The sequence below is a fragment of the Hyla sarda genome, chromosome 9 (genome assembly GCF_029499605.1).
Source record: "Hyla sarda isolate aHylSar1 chromosome 9, aHylSar1.hap1, whole genome shotgun sequence".
Classification (NCBI taxonomy): Eukaryota; Metazoa; Chordata; class Amphibia; order Anura; family Hylidae; genus Hyla; species Hyla sarda.
This window is the reverse complement of record NC_079197.1, coordinates 3,964,550-3,979,396: the sequence shown is the minus strand read 5'-3', so window position 1 is coordinate 3,979,396 and position 14,847 is coordinate 3,964,550. Positions and strand designations below refer to the sequence as shown.

The 14,847-nt window shown below is 49.2% G+C and overlaps 1 protein-coding gene across 1 annotated transcript in view; it reads right to left on the bottom strand.

Moving 5' to 3' along the window:
- The window catches only part of NUP214 (nucleoporin 214), a 42,294-nt gene extending 28,685 nt beyond the window's left edge, over positions 1-13,609 (bottom strand). The window contains exons 1-11 of the mRNA XM_056538693.1: positions 13,455-13,609; positions 8,752-8,947; positions 8,122-8,273; positions 6,358-6,556; positions 6,206-6,276; positions 5,180-5,240; positions 4,880-4,983; positions 4,625-4,731; positions 4,466-4,532; positions 3,091-3,217; positions 1,524-1,682 (exon numbers count right to left, since the gene is read on the bottom strand). Coding sequence (XP_056394668.1) covers positions 1,524-1,682; positions 3,091-3,217; positions 4,466-4,532; positions 4,625-4,731; positions 4,880-4,983; positions 5,180-5,240; positions 6,206-6,276; positions 6,358-6,556; positions 8,122-8,273; positions 8,752-8,947; positions 13,455-13,496 — 1,285 coding nt within the window. The 5' untranslated portion in view covers positions 13,497-13,609. The remainder of the gene's footprint in view (positions 1-1,523; positions 1,683-3,090; positions 3,218-4,465; positions 4,533-4,624; positions 4,732-4,879; positions 4,984-5,179; positions 5,241-6,205; positions 6,277-6,357; positions 6,557-8,121; positions 8,274-8,751; positions 8,948-13,454) is intronic.
- Positions 13,610-14,847: the final 1,238 nt, after the last annotated feature.

The window sequence follows — 14,847 nt, the reverse complement described above, 5'->3', positions numbered from 1 at the left end:
GCACAATGCTCTCTGCTGACATCTCTGTCCATTTTAGCAACCATGCATAGCAGATGTACGCTAAGGGAAGCATGGTGGCTCAGTGGTTAGCACTGCTGCCTTGCAGTGCTGGGGACTTGGGTTCAAATCCCACTAAGGACAACAATAAATAAAGCGTTATTATTCTTATTATAATAACGTCAGCAGAGAGAACTGTGTTCGTGATGTCATCAGAGAGCATTCCGAAAAGAAAAGAATTTCCTCTGTAGTATTCAGCAGCTAATAAGTACAGGAAGGATTAAGATTTTTTTAAATAAAAGTAATTACAAATATGTTTAACTTTCTGCCACCAGTTGATTTAAAAGAAAAAAGGTTTTCACCGGAGTACCCCTTTAAGGAAGCAGCCCATTTGGGCCTTAAGGACTCAGACAATTTTATTTTTATGTTTTCGTTTTTCCCTCCTCGCCTTCAAAAAATAACTCTTATATTTTCATCCACAGACTAGTATGAGGGCTTGTTTTTTGCGCGACCAGTTGTCCGTTGTAATGCCATCACTCACTTTACCATAAAATGTACGGCGCAAAAAAAATACTATTTGTGTGGGGAAATTAAAAAGAAAACCGCAATTTAGCAAATTTTGGAAGGTTTCTTTTTCACGCCGTACAATTTACTGTAAAAATGACGTGTTCTTTATTCTTTGGGTCAATACGATTAAAATGATACCCATGAAAATATACTTTTCTATTACTGTTCGCTCAATCGCAGACCAGAGCACAAGACGGCTGCAGCAAGGTGAGGGGACCTCCGGCCGCCATGCTGGATGATCGGATCGCCGCGGCAGCACTGCGGGCGATCCGATCATCCATTTTAGTGACCGCGATGCTGCAGATGCCGTGATCTGTATTGATCACGGCATCTGAGGGGTTAATGGCGGACATCCGCGCGATCGCGGATTTTCGCCATTACGGGCGGGTTCCTGGCTGCATCCGGGACCTGTCGTGCATGACGTGAGAATCGCTCCAATGCTCACGGTTATGCATAGGACGTAAATGTACGTCCTGGTGCAATAAGTGCCACCTCACCAGGACGTACATTTACGTCCTTTGTCGTTAAGGGGTTAAAGGGGTACACCTGTGGAAAGCTTTTTTTTTCCTTTTAAAATCAACTGGTGTCAGAAAATTAAACAGATTTGTAAATCACTTCTATTAAAAAATCTTAATCCTTCCAGTACATTTTTGGGGCTGTATACTACAGAGGAAATGCTTTTCTTTTTGGATTTCTCTTCTGTCACGACCACAGTGCTCTCTGCTGACCTCTGCTGTCAATTTTAGGAACTGTCCAGAGCAGGAGAAATAGCAAGTTTTCCACCGGAGTACCCCTTTAATATAGCCATACTGTACCTATTTAGCCATTGCAATACTCCATACGTTCTCTGAAAGCATGCTGGGATTTGTAGTTTTGCAACATCTGAAGGGCCACAGTTTGAGACCACTGTCTCAGGGTGAGGGGGGCACTACAGTATGTAAGAGAGAACACACAGATACCTGCAGTTTTAATCTGCCGTTCTCCTTCCATAGGGAGCCGCTCCGGTTTCACGGTCAGAGATTTGACAGGGTTTGAGTTGATCATGTGAAAGGGGCAGAGGACGCCATCGGTGGAGAGCAGCAGCAGTACCGGAGTGGGAGGCAGAATCTTCTCTTCACCTGTAGGAGCAAAAGACACGGAGGTTAATGGCGAAGAGGAGGAGAGGTCAGTCAGGGACAAGAGCCGCCGCTGCAGTATAATGGAGATGGGACAAAAACTGTGGCACTTCTCTGCCGCTGAGATCCTGATCCTTCCACTAGGTAACCCCCAACATGATCAGCACTCCCCTCCCCTGAAATACTCTGCGCTGCTGATCCCTCCACTATGTAACACTCAGTCTGTAACCCCCAACATGATCAGCACTCCCCTCCCCTGAAATACTCTGCGCTGCTGATCCCTCCACTATGTAACACTCAGTTTGTAACCCCCAACATGATCAGCCCTCTCCTAACCTGAATGTCTGCTGGGAACCCAGCTCCTTTCTTTACGTAATTACCCCCCCCCCCCCCCCAACATGATCAGCACACGACTCTCCTAAAATACTCTGTACTGCTGTGGACCCTGCTCCTCCACTATATAACTCTCACCCTGTGACCTCCACATGATCAGCGCACTCCTCTTCTGAAATACTCTGTACTGCTGTGGACCCTGCTCCTCCACTATCTAACTCTCACCCTGTGACCTCCACATGATCAGCGCACTCCTCTTCTGAAATACTCTGTACTGCTGTGGACCCTGCTCCTCCACTATATAACTCTCACCCTGTGACCTCCCACATGATCAGCACACTCCTCTCCTGAAATACTCTGTACTGCTGTGGACCCTGCTCCTCCACTATATAACTCTCACCCTGTGACCTCCACATTATCAGCACATTCCTCTCCTGAAATACTCTGTACTGCTGTGGACCCTGCTCCTCCACTATATAACTCTCATCCTGTGACCTCCACATGATCAGTACAGCCTCTCCTGAAATATTCTGTACTGCTGTGGACCCTGCTCCTCCACATGATCAGTACACTCCTCTCCTGAAATACTCTGTACTGCTGTGGACCCGGCTCCTCCACTATATAACTCTGACCCTGTGACCTCCACAGGATCAGTACACTCCTCTCCTGAAATACTCTGTACTGCTGTGGACCCGGCTCCTCCACTGTATAACTCTCACCCTGTGACCTCCACATGACCAGCACACTCCTCTCCTGAAATACTCTGTACTGCTGGGATTCTGCTCCTACCACTATGCAGCCCTCAGTTTAACCACCTACAATATCAGAACATCCCTCTTCTTATTTTGCAAAAACAGCGCCACCCCTTTCCATAGTTTGTGTGCAGTACTGCAGCTCAATCCCATTCCCTGCAATGGAGCCAAGCTGCGATACCACAGACAACCTGTAGACATGAGTGGTGCTGTTTTTGCAGGATATAAGCTGCATTTTTCTAATCCCAGACAACCCCTTTAATTTCTAGCCATTACATAAGCAGCGTTGTGACACAGTGGATAGCGCACACATGGATGGTACGTACTGATAAACACATTCAGCTGGCTGGTGAAGGAGACCACAACCCCCATGGGCAGCGTGTCCTCGCTGTTATCAGTCACCGGCAGCTCTGCTCGGCTCGAGTCTTCCAGCAGCCATAACTCCCACAGGCTCTGAGGGGGAAACAATATATGAAACACAAAGTGATCTCAACACATGGCTGCCCCCCCCCCCCCCCCGCCCATCGAGATGTCACATGACAGGGGGGGGGGTCACTGCACACCCTCTACCATTGTTTTAAAACTTGATTTCCTGGACATTGCTCCAATGAATAGAAAATTTAACTTTTGCAAAAAGTCTTAAGGAATAAAAGATAAATACATTTTTTTTAATAAATTAACTAACTAAGTAAAATAAATGAAAAAATAATAAAATCCACTTTGTGTCCTCAGCTCCCATGACTGCGGGATCCGACTATGCACATAGTAGTGACCAAGGAGACACATCGCTCAGCACAGGCACTGCAGACAGGACATCACCGAAAGGGGTACAACCAAGATCTAACCCCTTAACGACGCAGGACGTAAATGTACGTCTTGGTGATGTGGTACTTAACGCACCAGGACGTACATTTACGTCCTGAGCATAACCACAGGCATTGGAGCGATGCCGGCATCATGTGCGGCAGGTCCCGGCTGTGGATCGCAGCCAGGGACCCGCCGGTAATGGCGGACACTCGCGATCCCGCGGATGTCCGCCATTAACCCCTCAGGTGCCGTGATCAATACAGATCACGGCATCTGCAGCATCGCGGTCACTTAACAGGATGATCGGATCGCTGCCTTCTGGGAGTCTTCTGCTCTGATCTGCCTTCCCACAGACCAGAGCAGAAGATGACTGGCTGTCCGGGCATGCTGGGAGTTGTACTTTTGCAACAGCTGGAGGAACCCCAGTTGGCTGTCTGGGCATACTGGGAGTTGTACTTTTGCAACAGCTGGAGGAACCCCAGTTGGCTGTCTGGCCATGCTGGGAGTTGTACTTTTGCAACAGCTGGAGGAACCCCAGTTGGCTGTCCGGGCATGCTGCGAGTTGTACTTTTGCAACAGCTGGAGGAACCCCAGTTTTGAAACTACAATTCCCAGCATGCCTGGACAGCCAATGTTATGTCAACATGCTGGGAGATGTAGTTTTGCAACAGCTGGAGGCACCCTGGTTGGGAAACTACAAATCCCAGCAGCTGACGTTTTTCACCGGCTTCAAAGGTTACAAGTTAGAGACTGCTGTTCTAAAGGGTTACCTAAGTTGGAAGCTAGATGCCAACGAACGCCCCACTGCTTCTATTTCCCAACATTCCCTAGGCTGGCACTATATGTTCAGCAGGGGGGCGCTCACTGGGCACATCCATGCCGTAGGACACTTACCTGATCAGGAGGCCTGGCAATCACACTGACTTCTATGGAGGCTGCTGATGCCCCAAGGAGAAGATCCCTAAGAGAAGGAAGAGATTGTGAAGACTTCTGGTGCCAATCTCATGCCCAGTTGAGCAGCGGGCAGCCTGGGGTATAACACTGGCATCTTACCAGTCTTCGATGTAGTTCATGAAGAAGTGATGTTGCCTCTCGTTGCAGCTGCTGTAGCAGGTCTCCGTGAAGTTCAGGAAGCGTTCTCCTCGCTTCTCTTCCTTTTTCTGGGTCATAAAAAGACAAATATGGTTATGTGCAGATCAAAACCACAGGGGGCGCTGTAGCCCAGTACACAGCAGTCTGTCCTGTGAAATCACTGGAGTGAAGGCGGCCATGATGCTCCTCTAAGCGCCAATCTGCCAATGAACTCACCGGAATCAAGACCATGACAAGCTGCGGGGAGGTCTCCAAAGATCCATCGGCCGCCGCGTACACGACGGCGAAGACATAGGTGCTGACCCAAAGGATGTCCAGCACTGAAACCACAAAAAGACAGTAAAACTAAGCACTGGAGACAACTGTAACAAACCCCCAGCTGTGAGATATATAAGGTCAGAGGATGCCATGGATTAAGAAGTATGGCCTTAGTGCAACAATGTAACAACCTATGAGATATCACTGATCTATTGCCTACCCACAATGCACTGCAAGAATAGAAGAAACGAGATTTACCTTTCACAGGGTCAGATTCATAGAACGAGGGACAGGGGATCACTTTCCTTTCCTCCAGGGTCTGCAAAAAGCAAAGAAAGAACACACAGTGACTACCAGCAGAATACTGAGTACAGCTCTGGAGTATAATACAGTATATAACTAAGGATCAGTACAGGATAAGTAATGTAATGTATGTACACAGTGATCTCACCAGCAGAATAGTGAGTACAGCTCTGGAGTATAATACAGGATATAACTCAGGATCAGTACAGGATAAGTAATGTAATGTATCTACACAGTGATCTCACCAGCAGAATAGTGAGTACAGCTCTGGAGTATAATACAGGATATAACTCAGGATCAGTACAGGATAAGTAATGTAATGTATGTACACAGTGACCTCACCAGCAGAATAGTGAGTACAGCTCTGGAGTATACTACAGGATATAACTCAGGATCAGTACAGGATAAGTAATGTAATGTATGTACACAGTGACCTCACCAGCAGAATAGTGAGTACAGCTCTGGAGTATAATACAGGATATAACTCAGGATCAGTACAGGATAAGTAATGTAATGTATGTACACAGTGACCTCACCAGCAGAATAGTGAGTACAGCTCTGGAGTATAATACAGGATATAACTCAGGATCAGTACAGGATAAGTAATGTAATGTATGTACACAGTGACCTCACCAGCAGAATAGTGAGTACAGCTCTGGAGTATAATACAGGATATAACTCAGGATCAGTACAGGATAAGTAATGTAATGTATGTACACAGTGACCTCACCAGCAGAATAGTGAGTACAGCTCTGGAGTATAATACAGGATATAACTCAGGATCAGTACAGGATAAGTAATGTAATGTATGTACACAGTGACCTCACCAGCAGAATAGTGAGTACAGCTCTGGAGTATAATACAGGATATAACTCAGGATCAGTACAGGATAAGTAATGTAATGTATGTACACAGTGATCTCACCAGCAGAACAGTGAGTACAGCTCTGGAGTATAGTAAACGCTGTTGTACAGGACTTACCGGGATGTACTGCACCACTGTCCCATTCTGTTTGCCTACAGCCAGTTGCTTCCCCTTCGGGCTCCAGCACACTACAGTAACAAGGTGATTACATTAGTCGCAGGTTTCTATGGCTCCAGTATATGACCGGACGCAGCTTCATGATCACTCACCACACGTCACACCCAGGGAGGGGGGTAGGTTGGCATACAGGTCCACGCTGTCTGTCACCTTGAAGACATAGATGCCGCCATTACTGAGGCACACGGCCACCAGATTGAACATCACAGGGTTCCACTTCAGATCGGTGACAAAGCTGTCGGCCTCCCTGGAGAGCAGCTGGGAGGAGAAGGCTTCTTTAGGTTGTCTGGACTGCAAAGAGAGAGAGAGAGAGAGAAACTCCATTACCAAAAAGATCATCAGTGCTCCCCATCCTGTGGCTCCAGAACTGGGGAGAAACTGCACATCCCAGCATGCTGTCAGAGAACGAATGGAGTTCTGCAATGGCTAAAGAGGCACAAGTTGGCGATAATAACCCCTTAAGGACCAGGCCAATTTTATTTTTGCATTTTTTTTCCCCCTACTCCTCTTCTAAAAATCGTAACTCTTATATTTTCATCCACAGACCATTAGAGTAATTTTTGGCGCTATGATCTGTACTTTTTATTGATACCTCATTTGTGTATGTAAAACTTTTATACATTTTTTTTTTATAAATTTTTTTTTTAAATAAAATGTGACAAAGAAAACAGCACTTTCGAGTTTGTTTGTTTTTTGTTACGTTCACCGTACGGGATCAATAACATTATATTTTAATAGTTCGGACATTTACGCACGCAGCGATACCAAATATGTGTATTCATTATTTTCATTGTTATTTTTACACTTTATGGGGGTAAAATGGGAAAAAAGGACATTTTACATTTTTATTGGGGGAGAGGATTTTTCATATTTTTTAAAACTTTTTTTACTTTTATTTTCACAATTTAATAGTCCCCATAGGGACTAATACTAATACATAGGACATAGCACTGATCAGTGTTATCTGTCATTGGCTGCTCTGGTCTGCTCGATCTCAGACCAGAGCAGAAGACCCGTGGAAGGCGGCGGAGGAAGGTGAGGGGACCTCCGGCTGCCGTTCTGGACGACCGGATCGCCGCGGCAGCACTGCGGGCATCCGATCATCCATATTTCTGACCGCACTGCCGCAGATGCTGTGATCTGTATTGATAACGGCATCTGAGGGGTTAATGGCAGACATGCGCGCGATCATGTATGTCGCCCATTACCGGCGGGTCCCTGGCTGCGATCAGCAGCGCATGATCCGAGCATCGTCTGATGCTCGCGGCCATGTACAGGAAGTAATTATACGTCCTGGTACGCCAAGTACCGCCGCACCAGGACGTAAATTTACGTCCTTGGTCGTTAAGGGGTTAAAGAATATTAATATTACAAGTTTTTCTCCGTTTGTCAATAACAGTGTTTCCCAACCAGGGTGTCCCCAGCAGTTGAAAAAACTACAACACCCAGCATGCCCAGACAGCCAAAGACAGTCCAGGAATGGTGGGAGTTGTAGCTTCCCAACCAGGGTGACTCCAGCTGTTTCAAAACTACAACTCCCAGCATGCACGGACAGCTAAAGGCAGTCCAGGAACGGTGGGAGTTGTAGTCCCCAACTAGGGTGACTCCAGCTGTTTCAAAACTACAACTCCCAGCATGCCCGGACAGCCAAAGGCTGTCCGGACATGCTGGGAGTTGTAGTTTTGCAACCTCTGGAGGCACCATCGTTGGGAAACACTGTTTTAGGAGATCACAAGGAACGTGTCATGTGACTCTTCTACACCAGTACTATGCGCACCCGCCCGGCCCTAGATGAAGGTTTGGTCAGGCCCTTTAGGGGGTGTCTATTCCTCTTATCAATGGGGCGTAAACCGTACCTCACCCACGAGGGTCCGGACATCATAGAAGGAGATGATGGAGCCCTGTGAGCTGGATGACATGCAGACAGACAGGGTGAGGCTGTCTGAGCTCAGCGCCACATGGTGCACAGGATACTTTGTTGGTACATCGATCCCTGGAGGACCCGGCTCTGCACAACAAGAAAAACTTTATTAACTAACAATAACAATCAACCTGTCCAAAGGAGCAAACTGTAATAACAAAGGCTCTGTATAAAGCTACACTATACAATGATAAGACAAAACAGCAATGAGACCATCACAGTGACTGCCCCCTAGAGGAAAATATCAGCACCTGCTTTTGCAAGCACTGAAAGGGCCCCCGAATCCTTCTTCAATTCTAAGTGTAACTGTCGCTTTATAAAAAAAAAAAAAAAATAAAATAAAATAAAAAACACAAGCAAAAAATAAATAAATAAAATGAATACATTTACAAATAATTAAAAACTTTCGGCATGGCCTACAGCAGTGGTAGCCAACTGTAGTCCTCCAAATATTGCAAAACTACAACTCCCAGCATGCCCGAACAACCAACGGCTGGGAGTTGCAGTTTTGCAGCAGTCTTTTTACTGTCCTTTTAAGACCCCAATCGCACGTTCATCAACCTACGTATATTATTGGGGTCCTCCCCGGGTTTTATAGGGACCAGAACGTCATCAGTTCGGAAAATCTTCAGCCCCGCCGGGCCGCCGGCCACCAGGAAGCCATATTTGTTGGACACGGCAAGAAGATTTGAACGCTCCTTGGGGAGATCAGCTGGCGGTGTGAATATCCGATTCTTTTTCAGCTGTCGGAACTGGAAATCCTGTAAAATGGTAATAAGAGTTCAGTCAGGTCAAGGCCGACACACTGTACCAAACTAGGGAGAGCGACACACTGTACCACCAAACGAGGGAGAGCGACGCACTGTACCACCAAACGAGGGAGAGCGACGCACTGTACCACCAAACTAGGGAGAGCGACGCACTGTACCACCAAACGAGGGAGAGCGACGCACTGTACCACCAAACTAGGGAGAGCGACGCACTGTACCACCAAACTAGGGAGAGCGACGCACTGTACCACCAAACTAGGGAGAGCGACGCACTGTACCACCAAACTAGGGAGAGCGACGCACTGTACCACCAAACGAGGGAGAGCGACACACTGTACCACCAAACTAGGGAGAGCGACACACTGTACCACCAAACTAGGGAGAGCGACGCACTGTACCACCAAACTAGGGAGAGCGACGCACTGTACCACCAAACTAGGGAGAGCGACGCACTGTACCACCAAACTAGGGAGAGCGACGCACTGTACCACCAAACTAGGGAGAGCGACGCACTGTACCACCAAACTAGGGAGAGCGACGCACTGTACCACCAAACTAGGGAGAGCGACGCACTGTACCACCAAACTAGGGAGAGCGACGCACTGTACCACCAAACGAGGGAGAGCGACGCACTGTACCACCAAACTAGGGAGAGCGACGCACTGTACCACCAAACTAGGGAGAGCGACGCACTGTACCACCAAACTAGGGAGAGCGACGCACTGTACCACCAAACTAGGGAGAGCGACGCACTGTACCACCAAACTAGGGAGAGCGACGCACTGTACCACCAAACGAGGGAGAGCGACGCACTGTACCACCAAACTAGGGAGAGCGACGCACTGTACCACCAAACTAGGGAGAGCGACGCACTGTACCACCAAACTAGGGAGAGCGACGCACTGTACCACCAAACTAGGGAGAGCGACACACTGTACCACCAAACTAGGGAGAGCGACGCACTGTACCAAACTAGGGAGAGCGACACACTGTACCACCAAACTAGGGAGAGCGACGCACTGTACCACCAAACTAGGGAGAGCGACGCACTGTACCACCAAACTAGGGAGAGCGACACACTGTACCACCAAACTAGGGAGAGCGACACACTGTACCAAACTAGGGAGAGCGACACACTGTACCAAACTAGGGAGAGCGACACACTGTACCAAACTAGGGAGAGCGACACACTGTACCAAACTAGGGAGAGCAACACACTGTACCAAACTAGGGAGAGCAACACACTGTACCAAACTAGGGAGAGCGACACACTGTACCAAACTAGGGAGAGCAACACACTGTACCAAACTAGGGAGAGCAACACACTGTACCAAACTAGGGAGAGCGACACACTGTACCAAACTAGGGAGAGCAACACACTGTACCACCAAACTAGGGAGAGCGACACACTGTACCAAACTAGGAGTATAAAACAAAAAAACGTATCATGAGGAAAAATGCATCCTCTATCCCAGTGTTTCAAAATCAGGGGGCCTCCAGATGTTGCAAAACTACAACTCTTCTTCGGCTGTCCAGGCACGCTGGGAGTTGTAGTTTTGCAACACCTGGAGGTGCGCCGCTCCCTGGAGAGCCGGGGCCCAGTACAAGAGATTGTGGGGGGTCCCAGCAGTCAGACCCCCCATGATCTAAAACTTATCCCCTATGCTTTAAATATGGGATGAGTTTTTCCCCCCATGATATATCTAATTTAAGGGGTTAATAAAGATTTATTGTTACAATAATTTCTATAGTCGGGTGCGCGTGACTGGTGTAAGTCTTTCCCTTTCCGGTTTGTTTGAAACTATCCTGACCCATACCCTGCGCCAAACTATCCTGACCCATACCCTGCGCCAAACTATCCTGACCCATACCCTGCGCCAAACTATCCTGACCCATACCCTGCGCCAAACTATCCAGACCCATACCCTGCGCCAAACTATCCAGACCCATACCCTGCGCCAAACTATCCAGACCCATACCCTGCGCCAAACTATCCTGACCCATAGCCTGCGCCAAACTATCCTGACCCGTACACTGCGCCAAACTATCCTGACCCATACACTGCGCCAAACTATCCTGACCCATACCCTGCGCCAAACTATCCAGACCCATACCCTGCGCCAAACTATCCTGACCCATACACTGCGCCAAACTATCCTGACCCATACCCTGCGCCAAACTATCCAGACCCATACCCTGCGCCAAACTATCCAGACCCATAGCCTGCGCCAAACTATCCTGACCCATACCCTGCGCCAAACTATCCTGACCCGTACACTGCGCCAAACTATCCAGACCCATACCCTGCGCCAAACTATCCAGACCCATAGCCTGCGCCAAACTATCCTGACCCGTACACTGCGCCAAACTATCCTGACCCATACACTGCGCCAAACTATCCTGACCCATACCCTGCGCCAAACTATCCAGACCCATACCCTGCGCCAAACTATCCAGACCCATACCCTGCGCCAAACTATCCAGACCCATACCCTGCGCCAAACTATCCAGACCCACACCCTGCGCCAAACTATCCTGACCCACACCCTGCGCCAAACTATCCTGACCCATACCCTGCGCCAAACTATCCTGACCCATACCCTGCGCCAAACTATCCAGACCCATACACTGCGCCAAACTATCCTGACCCATACCCTGCGCCAAACTATCCTGACCCATACACTGCGCCAAACTATCCTGACCCATACACTGCGCCAAACTATCCTGACCCATACCCTGCGCCAAACTATCCTGACCCATACCCTGCGCCAAACTATCCTGACCCGTACACTGCGCCAAACTATCCTGACCCATACCCTGCGCCAAACTATCCTGACCCATACCCTGCGCCAAACTATCCTGACCCATACCCTGCGCCAAACTATCCTGACCCATACCCTGCGCCAAACTATCCTGACCCATACCCTGCGCCAAACTATCCTGACCCATACCCTGCGCCAAACTATCCTGACCCATACACTGCGCCAAACTATCCTGACCCATACACTGCGCCAAACTATCCTGACCCATACCCTGCGCCAAACTATCCTGACCCATACCCTGCGCCAAACTATCCTGACCCATACCCTGCGCCAAACTATCCTGACCCATACCCTGCGCCAAACTATCCTGACCCATACCCTGCGCCAAACTATCCTGACCCATACACTGCGCCAAACTATCCTGACCCATACCCTGCGCCAAACTATCCTGACCCACACCCTGCGCCAAACTATCCTGACAGACACACTGCGCCATTGTAAGGCTGTGTTCACATATGTCCGGCGCTGGTAAACTCAGCCTAAATCTCAACGCTACTGATGACAAAATTTATCAGGTAACATCAGTTGTTAAAGAACTCCAGCAAAACTAAACGTAGCTGATCCCGGGAGGTGTCCGAGCGCCGGGATCTCCCCAATTTCCGGGACAGGACCCCGGCTCTTGTGAGAGGAGAGTGTTGTCCACCGGTAGTCTGCACGCCCTCCATTCATTTCTATGGGAGCGCCAGTGATGCCCGAGAGCTGTATTCGGGACTTTTTCATAAGAATGTAATGAGCCCCACACTGAGAGCTGGTGATCAGCTACTTATCCCCTGTCCTGTGGATAGGGGAGGAGTTTATTTTAGCCCGATATCTCCTATAAGCATCCGGCGTCCATTGTTCATGGTCCGGTGACGTCCGGTGTCCATTGTTTCTGTCCAGTGATGTCTGGGGACGTCCACCGTTTCTGGTCCGGGGACGTCCGCCGTTTCTGGTCCGGGGACGTCCGCCGTTTCTGGTCCGGGGACGTCCGCCGTTTCTGGTCCGGGGACGTCCGCCGTTTCTGGTCCGGGGACGTCCGCCGTTCCTGGTCCGGGGACGTCCGCCGTTCCTGGTCCGGGGACGTCCGCCGTTCCTGGTCCGGGGACGTCCGCCGTTCCTGGTCCGGGGACGTCCGCCGTTCCTGGTCCGGGGACGTCCGCCGTTTCTGGTCCGGGGACGTCCGCCGTTTCTGGTCCGGGGACGTCCGCCGTTTCTGGTCCGGGGACGTCCGCCGTTTCTGGTCCGGGGACGTCCATTGTTTCTGGTCCGGGGACGTCCGCCGTTTCTGGTCCGGGGACGTCCACCGTTTCTGGTCCGGGGACGTCCATTGTTTCTGGTCCGGGGATCAGTTCTACAATCAGTTTCCTCGGATGCCCGCTGGAGGTAGACGCTGCCAGACATCTGATATATGTGAAGGAGGCCGATGAGAACCTAAAGGAGACTGCTGCTGCTGCTGCTGCTGCTGAGGATTGTGTAAACAGAGCGCAACTGTAACGAACCCTCAGCTGTAAGAGCTATTAGGTCAGTATGGATGTAAACAATGTGTTCTATTCACTTACAGCCAGCAGAGATAATGGGGGTAGTAGTTATGTGAAGGGGCCTGATGTGACACATGGCGGACAGGAGACTATTACAGGCTGATATCAGCCCAGCAGGTCACGTGACGCCGGTAGAGATGGCGGGGGTCGCCCGGTTACCTTGGTTTCCCTCTCCTGCGGCACGTCAGTATCGTCCTCCATTCTCCGGACTCTGGTGAATAGTCACAGTGATCTTCACCGCCCGCCAGACAGCGCCATCAATGGGAGGGCGGGGCCAAGGAGGGGGACGTCATCACACTGCGCCGCGTCACGTGACCTCGCTGTGCGGACTCCGGAAACATGGCGGCCGGCTGCTGCGGCGAGAGAAGCGGCTCCCGGGTATAGAGCTCCGGGGAAATAAACGGGGTGTGAGGGGTGAGGCCGGGGCCCTGCTGGAGCTTCACAGCCGCCCCGACCCCAATGTGTGGGTATTAATGATGCAGCCTGTGTAAATCCGTATACAGTGAGCGCCCTCTGGTGGTGGCTGCAGGCAGAACCGAGGAGAGGCTTGGATGTTTTTCTACAAAAGAAAAAATCCTCAATGTAAAGGAATGAAATATTTTCAGTAGTTTACACACTATATCAGCGTTTCCTCAACCAATGTGCCTCCAGCTGTTGCAAAACTACAAATCCCAGCATGCCGAGACATCATAGATAACTGTGGACCTCCAGCTGTTGCAAAACTACAACTCCCAGCATGCACGGACAGCCTTTGGCTGTCCGTGCATGATGGGAGTTGTAGTTTTGCAACAGCTGGGAGATCCAGAGTTTGGAAAGCGCTAGTCTAGGCTGTCCAGGCATGCTGGGATTTGTAGTTTTGCAACAGCTGGAGGCACCCTTGTGGGCAAATGACAAAAGAGAAAATGAATGAAGTCGCACCCACCCAAATATTTCTTCAGCATCTTAGAAACTTTAATTTCTTAAACATAGCAGTGAAGTATATGAAGACAACGTTTCTATAGCGGGGAGCGAGAGCCGGCAAGTTCTCAGAAGTGGGGCGCGCCAGTGAGGGGTCAGGTGTACCCCACGTCTGACCGCTATGGAACTTTGTCTTCATCTACTTCACTGCTATGTTTAAGAAATTAAAGTTTCTGAGATGCTGAAAAAATATTCGGGTGAGTGCGACTTCATATTCTCTTTCATCATTATCTGCACTTCTACATTTAAAGGGGTATTCCAGGAAAAAAACTTTTTTTTTTTTTGTTAACTGGCTCCAGAAAGTTAAATAGATTCGTAAATTATTTCTATAAAAAAAAATATTAATCCTTCCAATAATTATCAGCTGCTGAAGTTGAGTTGTTCTTTTCTGTCTGACCACAATGCTCTCTGCTGGCACCTCTGTCTGTCTCGGGAACTGCACAGAGTAGAAGAGGTTTGCTATGGGGATTTGCTTCTACTCTGGACAGTTCCCGAGACACGTGTCATCAGAGAGCACTTAGACAGAAAAGAACAACTCAACTTCAGCAGCTCATAAGTACTGAAAGGATTAAGATGTTTTAATAGAAGTAATTTA